At 42.4% G+C, this 16671-nt stretch overlaps 1 protein-coding gene across 2 annotated transcripts in view; it reads right to left on the reverse strand.

Annotated features, from left to right (window-relative positions):
* Positions 1-16393, reverse strand: part of LOC129830353 (collagen alpha-1(II) chain-like) — a 29706-nt gene extending 13313 nt beyond the window's left edge. The window contains exons 1-18 of one of the 2 annotated variants that reach the window (XM_055892870.1): positions 16080-16393; positions 9446-9652; positions 7661-7680; positions 7047-7079; positions 6150-6182; positions 5996-6049; positions 5273-5374; positions 4619-4696; positions 3815-3859; positions 3509-3562; positions 2805-2858; positions 2126-2179; positions 1817-1870; positions 1569-1622; positions 1390-1434; positions 1216-1269; positions 719-763; positions 397-450 (exon numbers count right to left, since the gene is read on the reverse strand). In XM_055892870.1, coding sequence (XP_055748845.1) covers positions 397-450; positions 719-763; positions 1216-1269; positions 1390-1434; positions 1569-1622; positions 1817-1870; positions 2126-2179; positions 2805-2858; positions 3509-3562; positions 3815-3859; positions 4619-4696; positions 5273-5374; positions 5996-6049; positions 6150-6182; positions 7047-7079; positions 7661-7680; positions 9446-9652; positions 16080-16173 — 1134 coding nt within the window. In that variant the 5' untranslated portion in view covers positions 16174-16393. The remainder of the gene's footprint in view (positions 1-396; positions 451-718; positions 764-1215; positions 1270-1389; positions 1435-1568; positions 1623-1816; positions 1871-2125; positions 2180-2804; positions 2859-3508; positions 3563-3814; positions 3860-4618; positions 4697-5272; positions 5375-5995; positions 6050-6149; positions 6183-7046; positions 7080-7660; positions 7681-9445; positions 9653-16079) is intronic. The other variant, XM_055892871.1, reaches the window with a different exon arrangement.
* Positions 16394-16671: the final 278 nt, after the last annotated feature.

Here is a 16671-nt window from a genome sequence, read left to right on the forward strand (position 1 = left end):
GAGGACCATTAGGACTGACGTTGCTTCTCCGTGTAACTGTTCTTCAAACTGCCCTCGGTGACGAAGTCAAGTGGTATGGCGATTAGAGCTCATTGTCTCCCTGTGATAGACTGACATACAGTAACGGTTCAACGTGACACTTCGGAGTCCTTGAAGTCTAGTGACTGTGAGAATCTCACCTCGTTGCAGCTTATCATTATTGATCATCTCGTCAGAGTTTATCACCCGTGGTCTAGTGAAATGAAGTGTCTGACCGCCAAGATTGGTGGGAATTGAACAGACCCATCCTTGATCACACCAATAGGCTTCGATTTGGTTCATGGCTGACAGGATGCACGGCAGAAGGACATGAAGAATATCAAAATTGTACATTCTGTAATTGTAAATAGTACAAACCTTGGAACCAGGAGATCCAGGGAAACCAGGTGCTCCAGCAGGTCCGACAGGCCCCTGTAGGAATCCCAGTTCAAAGGTCAGAGTTCACAAACTCACAAACTCCTGGTTATGTTATCATCGCACAAATACAACATGGACTGGGAGAAACAGACAAAGCGGTCCAAATCCATTTGAAGGTATTTAGAAAATATGCACAATTGTGATTGTGCTGTAAGTAGTGAAGTGTACTATTGATTTCTGCGTTACGGTATCTTGTACTACAATAATAAAAGCTATATGTCTGTGAAACAGTGAGGAACCAATAGGAGGAGCTCATACGTACAGGAGGACCAGCAGGGCCAGGCAAGCCATCATTACCACGGGCACCCTGGGGAGAGAGCAGACACGGGAGACATTATGATGACGGTAGGTACTGTGAGGTGTTTATGGATGAACCCATTTACACCATTGTGTTTTAATATTCCGTCTTAAAACGCCTAAGGTCGGCTTCACGAGACCACCATTAGGCAGGCTTATCATAATTGTAATTTTGACTGTAATTGATTTTGCTACACAGCCAGATTGAGAAGATCTTTATCGGGTGGCAACGTTAACCAAAGAGAACGTCCCAAACTAGGCTGGGATTGTCTGGTAGGCAAGTGGACAGAGTTTGATTGGGTCTGGTTAGGATTGATTGGGATTGGGGACATAAATGAACGAAACTATATGGCATATTATTCAGGGCTATACTTAGCTTTGGTGTATTACTAGCTTGTATTATTCAGGAGTATATGGTTAAATCAAAGAGTGTTGAAGGTAAATGTCTGTGTTGTTACTCACAGCAGAGCCAGAAGGTCCGGGACGGCCTCTCTCGCCAGGCAGACCACGTGGTCCCTACAGGAGACAAGTGATGAACACTCAGCTTGGTAACATTCAGGTAAAAGTTACAGTTGGCGAATAAAAGCATTATACTCATAATATTTTGGGTAATGCACAGGTGTAACGCTCTCTTACCATTGGTCCAGGGGCGCCATTCTCTCCGGGAGCGCCACCCTCACCCTATAGAGAGGAGACAGTCAGTCAGTTAGCCAATCAGACTGCTTCTCAGACAGTCCGTCAGATAGTCAGACAAATAGACACAGAAATAGAAACTAAAAAATTTGATGAATAGAAGATCTAGGCAGAAGTCTTACCTTGGCTCCAGCAGCACCACCCTCTCCCTTAGATCCATCAAGACCAGGATGACCCTACACACACGGACGGACAGACAGCAGTGAGCCACTTCATCAGGACTTATTAGTCCTACATCAGCCCCATTAGACTGATTAATGAACACTAGTTAGCTAATATATGGTGTTGCTAATCATGCTGGACGTGTAACATCATCATATCCATGCGGATGGAGTTGTGATTGTTAAATGAAACACGATGAAGCACCCACTCTGTGTCCTTTGATTCCGGGAAGACCAGGAGTTCCGGGGAATCCACGAGCTCCCTGAAATAAAGAGATAAATGAGGAAGTTGGATACTAAAGGATTCTGTGTGGAATTCATCTGTAAAAGGAACTCCTATCTTAAGATATTGAACATTGAATTGATCAGTATATAGTAAGATGTAATAAAGGCAATTGATGATAGAAAACTTAGTCTGTAGTACATTAGAGAACTTTTATCCATGGCATTGTGCTCTGATGTTGTGGACATAGATTTCTGTATTTTTTTCTACTATAGTCTAATCTTTCAGTGTTTACCTGAGGTCCTGCAGGTCCACGTTCACCAGCCTTTCCAGGTTTGCCAGCCTCACCCTAGCAAGAAAGAAAGGGAGACATTTGAAGATTGAAGATATGATTAAAATCAGGAGTTTATCAACTGAATAGCAAATGTCTTAACGTTTTACATTTTAGATTCGAAATGCCGTCTGGGGTGGGGTGGGGGGTGTGTGTGAGTGTGTGGGTGGGTGGGTGGGTGGGGAGTTCAGTGTGGGAATGTAAATGGCTAGGAGTTTAGGATTTTCTAAAGGGACATTCAATGAAACAATTGTATTATAAGTTAGAAATGGCAGGTAAGTGCTTTGTGGACCGCTTCGGTGGTGTTGTGTCAAAGAGGATCATGCTTGTGTTTTTTAAACAGTGGGGGAAGAAACAAGGTCCGCTCTTCATGATGGAATGAGGGGCACTGAAGTCTGGCCTGACTAAGTCAATAAGATAATGATAGTCTGGGCAGGTGGCAAGAGCTTTGTTTTCCATAGGAAAATGCTCTCTATTTACATATGAGGAAATTGAAGTAACAAAGCATGTTCAGAGCTCGACATCTGACAGAGCTCGCGCTCTACTTGAGCATGGCTTTGACAACAGAGCTCAGGGCCGAGCCGTGGATCTGGTTCAAGCCTGGCATGGTTCTGTTTTTGTTGCTGAAGATGGCAATACTTACATCACTTCCTGGTTTGCCAGAAGGTCCAGGGGGTCCTTGGGGTCCCAGTGCACCCTGTCATAAGGGCAGAGAGCTTGTTGTCATTGATGTGTAGGCCGAATTGCTGTGACTTAGTACAGACTAGTGCAAGAAGCTACCTCCCCTCAGTAAACAAAAAATAAATCAATGCAATTTCGCATTCACTTCATGATTTCAGGGCCTTTCACCTAGTCTTTGAATTCTCACTGCCAACTCTAATGAAAATGTTATGTCGCAGGCAGTCATGTTAAAAAAGGTACCCTGTCTATTCCTTTCTATTTATATCTGACATTCACAGCAGGTAGAGGAAGGGGGCATTTTCCTGTTGCTAGTGGTTTGATTTTAATGACGGGTAATGATGTTGGTGATTTTCACTTGAGCTCTGAGGGGGACGGAGCTCCATGTGATCCTCACATGGATAGACATTCCTACCACTTCTAGGGGTCGGGGGTTAGAGGTCGAACTGGGTTGAGTGGGTTTATGAGACACTTTCACAATAAACACTCATTTCTCTATACTTCATGTGGTTAGTACGCAATCAGATAGCCCTCAATCGAATACGGCTCCCTAGATAGCTAATACTAGAATGCTCTGGTGCTGCTGCCAAAATCGACGTATTATATTTCTATATTGGCGTTATGGCACAGAGATGTATGGTGCACCCTGGGATAGTTATGGATACTCACAGCAGGGCCTGGCTCTCCAGTCTCTCCGGGGTTACCTTGGAAACCTTGTGGGCCCTGGAATTGATTAGAAGGGACATCAAGTCAAAGACATCTTAATAGTCTGCATATTTCTATAGGCGTAGGGTGTCCACATTATGGATCAACATAGTATATTAGGATACAGGTAGACCATCAATGTATCTCGTTTATCCATCCTATACAGAAGGTCAAAGAGTCAAGCACTATCCACATTCTCCTTCTGTTGTGATTATTACTAGGGCTTCGAGAGGTGTCCAGCCCACAGTTATGAAGGTGGTGTATACTTACAGGGGCTCCAGAAGGGCCAGGTGAACCACGGGGACCCATAGGGCCCTGCAGAGGAAGAGGGAGAGAGATAATGAGAGGAAATGCATAATATTGATAGCAATTCATAGCTCAAAGACTATTGGGGTATTTGCTATTTAGTTATGTCTTAGGGGGGGAAAAAAACACTTGAATTGTCAGATGTCCCATTGTAATTCAAATAACATGGCCTGTGGGTCTTCTGATGTTGTGCAATAATCAGTTAGAATTGTGGTGTAGAAAGGTTTTAGGCCATGGTTATCTGGTCTTTTGAGAAAAAATAAGGAAAATAAATAAATACAGTGTATTTCAGTGAGTCGTCCGGTAGCATAATAGACTGTAGGTTGACTCTTATTTGGGAATTGGGAGAGGGTTCATATGCTTCCAAATGCTGCAGGGCGTATCCATAGATACGTCAATTCATAGTCCATAGATAATATAAATAAAATATGTTTCATGATCCTTTCTATGTCTTTGTTACCGACTGTCGTTATAGTATATCTCATATTTCATACCAACAGGACAGCATTAGCTATCGATTTGGTATGCCAGCACAATCTGTACTACAGTATGTTCCATTCAGTGGTTATTTTCCAGCACAAGATTGCAGTCTGACGTCAATCCTGTCTTCAAGTCTGTAACACAACATGCTACTACCGACCTACATTTACAATATACCATATATCTCTTTAGGTTTTATTTGTTTCAATAATTCATTTGAGTCTTTTTAACCCCTCTGGATTCTGTTAAGTTCATGTAACGTTACAGTAACATCTCTTGTCCTCTAACCATAGGTCCTTGCATCACTCCCATCTGTGCGCCTCCAGCTTTCTCATCGAATCCACCAGCCATCTGCGCAGCGAAGTTCTGCAGAAACACAAGACGCGTAAAGAGACATTGTTCGTGAGTTGATGGTATCTACAGTAGATGCACTGCCCCCTGGTGTCCACCAAAGCTTTCACAGCCTGTATTTCTGCTATACAGGATATATGACCTCACCAGGGGTCTGAGGAAACAAAACATATGGCGACACATTTACTTAGCGGTTGTCAGAAGGGATCACATTGGTGATATTGACTGTGGTACAGTAGCTTACCAATGTGTCGTCCATTCTTCTCTCTATTCTACTAACTAACACATAGATTAACAAATAGGCTTATGTCTCTTTCACACACGTGTGTGTGTGCGTGCGAATACACACACACACACACACACACACACACACACACACACACACACACACACACACACACACACACACACACACACACACACACACACACACACACACACACACACACACACACACACACTGACTGTACTGCTAGTGCATCAACAGGGAGTGCTTCTCTGCCTCACAAAGACATAAACCGAGATTATGTGTGGTAGTGACATCCTCTCTCATCTACTCTCCTGTCCTCTCCACTCTTTTCTACCACTTACCCCGCCAAGACCTGGGGTTCCGTTGGGTCCAGGAGGGCCAGGGGTTCCGGGGTTCCCGGGGGTTCCAGGCTCACCATCTCTGCCTCTGGGGCCAACATTTCCCTAGGGAAAAGAGAGAGGGAACAAACGGGTTCAAAAACGGGTTCAATACATAAACATGTTCAGTGTTATCAGCTTTCATTGGGAAAAGTGAGTGATCGATATTGTTACATGACTTTGATGGTGTTGTCTGCCTTAGGAGACTGAATGTAATTCTGTTTGCAATCAATCAATCAATCAATGAATCCATGAATCAATCAAGCAACCAATCCATTAATCAATCAACCAACCAATCCACAAATCAGTCCATCACCCAAACAATCAAGCAATTAACCAATCAATCAACTGGAACGCATCAATGAACCTTTCAACTTGCTGCGTAACTAGCCTGGCCAGTGGTAGAAGAACTGCAGAGAACGTATTGAGGTGCTTTACGGAGCATGCCACTACTTCGATACAATCTTATTGCACTATTTATAAATTGGAATATATTGGATTTTCCACAATAAGGTAGTATATCTCTGTATATCTTACTATCGGGGATCTAAATTCAAAGTCTCATACATGATAAACTAGGCAGCAATTGGAGATGTGGAATGGTTAGCCCTTATTTCAGTCCATACCACAGACAGATTCCTAAGCACAACCTACCTGCACAAAGGTGACTGGGATTTACTGTCTTACCTTATCACCCTTAGCGCCAGCTTCTCCACGTGGTCCCTGCTCGCCCGAGGGGCCCTGCACAAACAAACATATTAGGATGAGCAAGATGCTTGACAAACAGAGTACATTATTCCTAAAACAAAAATAGCAAGTAAATATTTGAGAATATGTTTACCATAGGGCCTGCTGGTCCATTCGGTCCTACAACCTGGACAACAGAACAGAAAGAGAGCCTGTTCAGTTCTCAATACTTAGTGGGGTGAAAGTAGTCTTTTCAGAGCCCTGATGTCTTTGATAAGGTTTCGGGTTGCACTGATTTGAATTGCTAAGATGCTGGGAAAGGACCTTCCTGAAATAGCAGGAAGTCTATTGACAATTTATTTTAGCTGAAAAAACATCTTCCGCTTGTCAGGGTTTGTTCATTTCCCAAGAAGCCTTGCATACCAATGAATAAAAAAAAGTTACTAAATGGATGTAAGACGATTGGTTTCGGTCCATTATATCCTAGGAATGTCGGCTTCCTTCCATGTTTTCACAGCAACAACAAAAATCTGTCTAAAACCACCAGGTTCAAAGCATGGTAGCTAATCACTTATCATCTGGAGGCCTTGGCTCTCTTGGAATCATATGATTCCCCAAAAGAAGAAGAACAAAAATGGCCAAATTAGGAGTCCGTTACACTCCAGAGAGTCAACCCTGATAATGACTTCAAACTGACTTGGATAACTACTGCTATAGTGCTATAGTGTTATCATTCTAAGTAGACGTGCCATAGTCTCTTGTTGACTAATGCTTGACAATGGCATGCGTAGCTACCTAGAAAGGAGTGTCAGTGCCTTCATTGACCAAAAATCCCTCTATCACTCTGATTTGATGGACAAACAAGTCTTCTGATCTCTTTCTGAGTGAGCGTGAGCTGTAGTGCATGCCTTTGCCTACAGCAGCTCATGATTTACTGTACGCTTGAATAAGACGGAGAAGAAATTAGTACATGAGATAATAAACCCCCTGTGTCCCCTGAATACTAGCACAATTATTTGACTATACAGTAAATCTGAGTGTGCATACTTACATCTGCAATCTCGCCTGGTGCCCCTTTCTGGCCCTAATAGGAAAAAATGAAAGTCAGTGGTTTTAATGGTGGTCAGTGATTTTAATGGTGGTCAGTGGTCTTAATGAAAGTGTCTGGTCTTAAGTCTGTGGTCCTATTGAAAGTCTGTGGTCCTAATGAAAGTCCGTGGTCCTAATGAAAGTCCGTGGTCCTAATGAAAGTCCGTGGTCCTAATGAAAGTCCGTGGTCCTAATGAAAGTCCGTGGTCCTAATGAAAGTCCGTGGTCCTAATGAAAGTCTGTGGTCCTAATGAAAGTCCGTGGTCCTAATGAAAGTCCGTGGTCCTAATGAAAGTCCGGGGTCCTAATGAAAGTCCGGGGTCCTAATGAAGACTTTATCAGTATAAAGACACATAATATTCGCATCATGTAAGTCTTAAGTATTTTGTAGCCTGAGTGTGTGGATGGTTATACAGAGTGTTTAGATGATCATGTGGATGATAGTCTGATAAGCATTGTCTAAATGACACATAGTTTATCCAACAGAAAATATTATTGTATTTTGCCAAGTTATTGTTATTCGTTCATAACAGCTTTCACGGTGGCATATCATATCATCGTTTCCCATGGTCTCACCTTAGCACCAAACACCGCCTCTGATGTTGCATATGAGGTGGATGAGGAAGAGAGAGAGAAAACAACATTAAACAGGGTGAACTTGAGACTGCTGATAGCTGTGTGGGGGCCAAACCTCCAGAGTTTGAACACTCCAGATTAACAGGAACACCTGTGGAAACCAATGGAAACCAAAGACTGTACTCCAAGGCCCTGACAACACATCCAGAGTGGGTTTGAGTGTTAGCTGTAGTTCCATGTTGAGGGGATGGTGCCAAAAGCAAGCAAAGCATGGGGGTGGGACAGATGTTTGTATCAAATCCTCTGTGCGTAAAAAACATTTGTCAATATAGCATATTTTGGAGCTAACAACCGAGTTCATTGAATAAATGGCTTTAGCGAGGAGCATATCATGCTATGAAATGGCACATTACATGGTTATTATGACAGATTGAGGATGGATTGTTAGAACCAAAATGTGTATCTCCTCAAAAGTTAAAGTTTAGTGTACTTAACAGAGTAAAACATGACGCATGAAAATCGTTTTTGTTTTTTTAAAGACGCATTTTTCAAAATCCATGAAAATATTACGTCTCGGGAATATGTATGCATTGTTCATTCATAAAACATGAACAATGATTCAAATGTGAAATGTGAAAGCAGCTTTGGTTTATTTGTGTTGTTCGGAAAGCAAGTATGACTATTCGATGTTCAAAGTGAATATACTGTATCTTTGAATATTGATAGTAATAATACATTGGCACTCTGTATTATCATATGTTTGCCTCTCTTCTCTTTGCATATGTTATCTGCTGTGTGTTGAGCCTGGGACTACACTCTTAGAAGAAAAATCTGCTATCTAGAACCTAAAAGGGTTCTTCAGCTGTCCCCATAGGAGAAACCTTTGTAGAACCATTTTTGGTACTAGGTAGAACATGTTTGGTTCCAGGTAGAACCCTTCCCACAAGAGGGTTCTACATGGAACCCAAAAGGGTTCTACCTGGAACCAAAAAGGGTTATCCTATGGGGACAGCCGAATAACCCTTTTTTCTAAGAGTGTAGGTTGGGTCAAGTCTGGTAAAGTGAAGAACAATAATGACTCCCACATGCGTATGTCACCGGAAATAAGATCACATCCAGACGTGATGGGAGTAATGTGTGACCGGTGATGAAGAAGAAGGCAAAGCAGTCAAAATGTTCACGTTTAGACACTTGTGATGGAAATGAGACTTCAGAACCCCAAAAGTGGGTGGGACTATCATGTCTTGTCAATCATTTGTCTTATTTCACCCAATAGGATCGCTTTGATGTGGTGGGAAAAAAGCTTCCATTGGACAAAATGACACAGTGATTGGCAGCTCAGGATAGCTTCTTAGTCACCCGCCACTAGTTAAAGCAAACTTAGAAGTGTCTTGTTTTCAGGATTGACCCTGGTTGTTTTAAGTGGAAACCAGATGCCACAACTGTAGGATTAAACTCCTCATGAAGTGAACGTCCATAGAGAGAGATTACCCAGAGGATGTTGCAGGTCTTGTCTCCAACCCAAAACAAGCAGGGAAAAAGGTAACACTTTTGAATAGGGAATTTCACACCTAGCTACTTATAAATCCCTTTAATACCAATTTATGAGCCACAGAATCTGTCCTGACTTCTGTCCAGACTCATGTCTGCACACCAAAGTCATGAACATAAGCTACTGAGGACCTGTTAAACCTTAACAACCATTTAGTTCCCCATTCAAAAGTGTTGGCATGTTAAAAGGGCACAGTAATTTATTCATGATTGTGTGAATAAATAAATTACAACCAGTGGGGGCGCTGGCGTCCGCAGGGCAGATGGGGCAGCACTCTCTAGGTTGGATGATGGGGTTGGCACACTCTCTGATCTCCTCGCAGATGATCTCATCACACAGCACTGACCCGCTGTCACACACACAGATACGACACGGCTCCGGCTTCCACACATCCTTGTCGTTATAGCGATGGGCATCCTGGATGCAGCTGCCTGCCTCCTCTGTGACCACCGGCAGGAGGTGGTACAGAGGGCATGGGGCATGCAGGGGGCAGAGGCGGGGTGGAGGGTGGATGTGAGAAGTGGCAGGAGAGAGATAAATAGGGATGGGTGGGTGTCAAAGAGGGCATGACAGTGATCATAGTGTATAGGTGCGGGGGAGGAAGCATGAGGGGGGCGCATGTGTAAATGGCAGGGTAGGGTGGAGGGCAAGCAGGAAGGTCATTGAGTGCAAGATGGGGTGGAGGAGAGGGAAGGGGGTCGGAGTGAAATGGGTAAAGGTGAGTGGAGGCAGGTGGGAGGAGGGGGGAGAGACAAGTTATCAGCTTAGCATGAGGCCTAATTTACACCTCATGCACAGCACACAGCATCACAGCACTCACACTCATGACTACACCCACAGCTTGGGACAATCAACAGGTTTCACATATAATTTTGTATTTTATTTTATTTAACCTTTATTTATCCAGGTTAGTCTCATTGCAATAAAAGCTATTTTTACAGAGAGACCTGGTCCAACCAAGACAGCAGCAGGGGGGAACAATATTTGAGACAAATGTCAGACATACTGTAAGAACTTACATAGACACACCATAAAAAGTATATACAGTACCAGTCAAAAGTTATTCAAAAGAATACATCAAACTATGAAATAACACATATGGAATCATGTGGTAAGCAATAAAGTGTTAAAAAAATCTAAATACATTTTATATCTGAGATTCTTCAAAGTAGCCACCCTTTTCTTTGATGATAATTTTGCAAACTCTTGGCATTCTCTCAACCAGCTTCATGACATAGTCACTTGTAATGCATTTCAATTAACAGGTGTGCCTTGTTACAAGTTGATTTGAGCCAATCAATTGTGTTATTACAAGGGAGGGGTGGCATACAGATTTGACCCTATTTTGTAAAAGACCAAGTCCATATTATGTCAAGAACAGATCAAATAAGTAAAGAGAAACAGTCCTTCATTATTTTAAGACATTAAGGTCAGTCAATCCGTAAAACATTTCAAGAACTGAAAGTTTCTTCAAGTGCAGTCGCAAAAACCATCAAAAACCAAACTGGCTCTCATGACGACCGCCACAGGAAAGGAAGACCCAGAGTTACCTCTGCTACAGAGGATACATTCACCAGCACATCGCAACATCAACTGTTCAAAGGAGAGTGTGTTAATCAGGCCTTCATGGTCGAATTGCTGCAAAGAAACCACTACTAAAGGACATCAATAATAAGAACAGAATTGCTTGGTTCAAGAAACACGAGCAATGGACATTAGACCGGTGGTAATCTGTCCTTTGGTCTGATGAGTCCAAATTTGAGATTTGTGATTCCAACCACCGTGTCTTTGTGTGACCCAAAGTAGGTGAACGGATGTTCTCCACATGTGTGGTTCCCACCGTGAAGCATGGAGAAAGAGGTTTGATGGTGTGGGGGTGCTTGCTGGTGACACTGTTGGTGATTTATTTAGATTCAAGGCACACTTAACCAGCATGGCTACCACCGCATTCTGCAGCGATACGCCATACTATCTGGTTGCGCTTAGTGGGACTATCCTTTGTTTTTCAACAGGATAACACCTTCAGGCTGTGTAAGGCCTATTTGACCAAGGAGGATAGTGATGGATTGCTGCAGCAGATGACCTGGCCTCCACAATCACCTGACCTCAACCCAATTGAGATGGTTTGGGATGAGTTGGACTGCAGAGTGAAGGAAAAGCAACCAACAAGTGCTCAGCATATGTGGGAACTTCTTCAAGACTGATGGAAAAGCATTCCAGGTGAAGCTGGTTGAGAGAATGCCAAGAGTGCGCAAAGCTGTCATCAAGGCAAAGGGTGGATACTTTGAAAAATCTCAAATATATTTTGAATTGTTTAACACTTTTTTGCTTACTGCATGATTCCATATGTGTTATTTCGGAGTTTTGATGCCTTCATTATTATTGTATAATGTAGACAATTGTAAAAATAAAGAAAAACCCTTGAATGAGTAGGTGTGTCCAAACCTTTGACTGGTACACTATGTTTTGACGCAGACACAAATACATTTAAATTACAGAATTCTTTCAATTTTTTATCTATCATATGTACAGTTGAAGTCGGAAGTTTACATACACTAGGTTGGAGTCATTAAAACTCGTTTTTCAACCACTCCACAAATTTCTTGTCAACAAACTATAGTTTTGGCAAGTTGGTTAGGACATCTACTTTGTGCATGACACAAGTAATTTTTCCAACAACTGTTTACAGACAGAATATTTAACTTATAATTCACTGTATCACAATTCCAGTGGGTCAGACGTTTACATACACTAAATTGACTGTGCCTTTAAACAGCTTGGAAAATTCCAGAAAATGATGTCATGGCTTTAGAAGCTTCTGATAGACTAATTGATATAATTTGAGTCAATTGGAGGTGCACCTGTGGATGTATTTCAAGGCCTACCTTCAAACTTAGTGCCTCTTTGCTTGACATCATGGGAAAATCTAAAGAAATCAGCCAAGACCTCAGAAACAAAATTGTAGACCTCCACAAGTCTGGTTCATCCTTGGGAGCAATTTCAAAAGCCTGAAGGTACCACGTTCATCTATACAAACAATAGTATGCAAGTATAAACACCATGGGACCACGCAGCTGTCATTCCGCTCAGGAAGAAGACGCGTTCTGTCTCCTAAAGATGAACGTACTTTGGTGCAAAAAGTGCAAATGAATCCCAGAACAACAGCAAAGGACCTTGTGAAGATGCTGAGGGAAACAGGTACAAAAGTATCTATATCCACAGTAAAACGAGTCCTATATCAACATAATCTGAAAGGCCGCTCAGTAGGGAAGAAGCCACTGCGCAAAAACCGCCATAAAAAAGCCAGACTACGGTTCGCAACTGCACATGTGGACAAAATTTCCTCTGGTCTGATGAAACAAAAATAAAACTGTTTGGCAATAATGACCATCATTATGTTTGGAGGAAAAAGTGGGAGGCTTACAAGCCGAAGAACACCATCCCAACCGTGAAGCACGGGGGTGGCTGCATCATGTTGTGGGAGTGCTTTGCTGCAGGAGGGAATGGTGCACTTCACAAAATAGATGGCATCATGAGGTAGAAAAATTATCTGGATATATTGAAGCAACATCTCAAGACATCAGTCAGGAAGTTAAAGCTTGGTCACAAATGGGTCTTCCAAATGGACAATGACCCCATGCATGCTTCCAAAGTTGTGGCAAAATGGCTTAAGGACAACAGTCAAGGTATTGGAGTGGCCATCACAAAGCCCTGACCTCAATCCTATAGAAAATTTGTGGGCAGAACTGAAAAAGCAAACCTGACTCAGTTACACCAGCTCTGTCAGGAGGAATGGGCCAAAATTCACGAAACTTATTGTGGGAAGCTTGTGGAAGGCTACCCAAAACGTTTGACCCAAGTTAAACAATTTAAAGGCAATGCTATCAAATACTAATTGAGTGTATGTAAACTTCTGACCCACTGGGAATGTAATGAAAGAAATAAAAGCTGAAATAAAAAAAATTCTCTACTATTATTCTGACATTTCACATTCTTAAAATAAAGTGGTGATCCTAACTGACCTAAGACAGGGAATTTTTACCAGGATTAAATGTCAGGAATTGTGAAAACTGAGTTTAAATGTATTTGGCTACGGTGTATGTAAACTTCCCGACTTCAACTGTACCATGGCAACCACACTTTTAATCTCCTCCTAGTTTAGAAGATCCTGGAGTTTCACGCTGGTCTGGAGAGAATTACAAGACCACAGAGCCGAGTAGCTAAAACACTTTTGCCTTGATCTGCTCTTTAAAAGTAAGTATCTCTGTTCTTATCAAACAAGAACAGAGATGTCCAGAATCACACGAAAGCATTTATTATTTACCACAGTAAAGACAGAAGCATGTCAGCATAATTTATAATAATGTATGACATTATGTTCATCATATCCAGGTATTAGGCCTAATAGACGCATCTCAGCACGATGCAACATGGATTGGCAGCATGGCAGACTGGATCTTTCAAGGTACTGGTCTGGGTGGGTGCTGATTCTACCTGGGGGCTGCAGTCTCACAAAATCTAACCACCGATCTATGGTTTATTTTAACCTAGCAGCATACCACCATGCATCCCACTGCTGGATGGCTTCTGAAGCTAAGCAGGGTTAGTCCTGGTCTGTTTCTGGATGGGAGACCAGATGTTGCTGGAAGTGGTGTTGAAGGGCCAGTTGGAGGCACCCTTTCCTCTGGTCTAAAAACAAAACATATTCCAATTTCCCTGGGCAGTGATTGGGGACATTGCCCTGTGTAGGATGCTGACTCTCCGATGGCATGTTAAATGGGTGTCCTGACTCTCTGTGTCACTAAAGATCCCATGGCACTTATTGTGCGGGTGTTAACCCTGGTGTCCTGGCTAAATTTCCAATCTGGCCTTCATGGCCACCTAATCATCTCCAGTTTACATTGGTCTCCTCTCCCATGTAACTATTCCCCAGGTTGTTGCTGTAAATGAGAATGTTCTCTACCTGGTAAAAAATAAAAGCTCAACAAGCCTCACCCAGGTTTATTTATCCTGCACTCAAACTGCTAGATTCGTTAACTCCAAAGGAAGATAAAGCATTCATTCAGATTACAGTAATCATATGCAGGAGGATTCTGAGGCAGCCAACAAGGAATATAGCGGTGCCATTTACAGTGGAAGTAGGTATTTTGCGTGGTGCAGTTAGTATATTTAACCTGTATGCTTACTGCGCTCCCTGGTGAACAGTGGACCTGTATGAATGAGCCCCTCACACTGGGGGACTGTGCCCAATTGACAAGCTGCTGCCTTAAGTCAACAGGGAGTCCTTCTAAAATTCTCCATCTGGATCGCATAGCTGTGTCAGGCGCCAGTTCAAACACATTGGAGAATTGAGAATGGGTAGCTTTCATGCACAGGGTCTAAGGTTGGGCCTACTAGGCTAAATGCAGCTATTTGTTTGTGTTGCATTTATGTGAAAGTGGTTATTAGCACGTACCTGCTACCAAACTATACTATATAACACATGAGTAAACCATTTAAGCTTTCCCCACAAAAGGTGGGGTTGGTTGGTGGCATGTGGTTCCACAACTTTTCTTTGAGTTGTGGCAATGTGTATACGGACCTACAATCTCTAATTCCTTACTAAATGCTTAAAACTACTAGCCCAATGGACATGTGGCCCCTAAAATCTATTCTTTGGAGTACTTCAAGAGACATTGATGAAACATTTTAGGCTATGTAGAACAAGCCTATGAATATGGGGATTTGTAAAGCAACGCATGATACATTACACGTTGCATAATGTGGTGTAGCCTATCTCTCTAGCGACATACAGTAGTATCCTGTTCCATAGTTTCTTCATAAAATAAAATCTCTTCTTGAGCGACCAACTGCCATTCACTTCCTGCTACCCTTTGAGCCTTCTAGTCTGGGGTCAAGCTGTGTCTGACCCTGTCTTTTTAAATTACGAATATAATTAACCATTTCAAATATTTCAGCCACAGCACGAAACACAAACAATTACACTTTTAATCCCCCTAGTCTAACAAATAGTCACCTTAAACAATTCAGCTATTCTTCTGAAATCAGAGTGTTTTCTCAGGGGGGTAAATGCCAAAGTAAACGTTTTCTAAATTGCCCAATAAGCTCTTGAACTGCCAAAGCATCTCAAGTGTGTCTCGTCTGTTGTCTCCACCAAATGGATTCGTGTTGTTAAACACTGGCACCACAGCTAGAGAGAGCACACTGACGTGTCCTTGTTCAGAGACAGCATCCACAGTGAGTATCCAGGAGTGAAACAAACGGACACTTGTTCACCTGGTTCTCCATCCCACACAGATGTGCCTTGATCGCCTCACCTATCCACCTATCCTCCCAAAAGAAAGGTCAACTCTTTCATAGGCCCCTTATATCTGCAAACACTTACAATGTAACCGAAATGTAGCAATGAACTATGTCAATATCAAACCAGTATTAGGAGGATAATGTTCAATTCAATACCATTATTTACATAGTTAAATAGTAATTTCTTAAATTGATATCATGTACAGTATAACAGTCCAGATCATTAACATTTCATCTCTGAATTGTATCTGCAAGAATTGTAATTCATAATTGTGCAATTCCTCCAATGACCGACAGATATATTTGTATGAGTTTGTGCCCCTCCATCAATGGCAATGTACCAAAGTGGTTCACAAAATCATATCCAATTCTCATATCTTGTTTGCTGCAGTTTTACCAACACTTGCCCTACTCATTGTGAAGGTGAGAATTGCGCAGAAACTGATAGATGCCAAGGTAGTGTGCCACAGAAGCGCATAAAGTAAAATATGAGTTGATAAAATGGCATCATCAGAAGAATCAAAACTTTTGCAAAAGACAATTCAACAGAATTATGTAACTTACGGTCATCCTCTTCCTGGCATCTGACAATGGATATTAAAACAACTTGGGATGCTACAAGTAGCAGAACAGTCCGTGAATCCACAAAGCTGAACATGTCTAAATATTAGACATGCAGGACCTTGGGTGAAGAAAAAGATGGGACGGATCAGACGATGCTCTCTTTTAATGGAGTGTATTTGTGTGTTCCCAGAGACTACAACCGAACCATGCAGTCAACCTTCCAGAATCAAAGTGGAATCCAATGCGGGGCCCTAGCCGGCACTTTACACCCACCGCGTCAGAGCGAGAACAGCGGTTTTATGTCCACAGTACCTTCTACGAATCTTCGTATATTCCAAAATACTAGACCTCCCCCCGACCCCCAGTCAAGCTTGAAACCCAACCCACATCTCCCTCCCCTCAGCACCACCAGAATCTATTCTCCCAAGGACCTTTTTCTTTCTCCTATTCCTCCCACGCGCTGCGGGGACGAGGTAGCCTACCTATAAGTCACACTTTTTAGTTCGCTTTCGAACCCCCATTACAATAGGTGGAGTATAGCCACTCACCACAATTTTGCATTACAATATCTGAAGTAGACCTTTTCAGAATG

This window comes from Salvelinus fontinalis, chromosome 31, assembly GCF_029448725.1.
Source record: "Salvelinus fontinalis isolate EN_2023a chromosome 31, ASM2944872v1, whole genome shotgun sequence".
NCBI classification, from domain to species: domain Eukaryota; kingdom Metazoa; phylum Chordata; class Actinopteri; order Salmoniformes; family Salmonidae; genus Salvelinus; species Salvelinus fontinalis.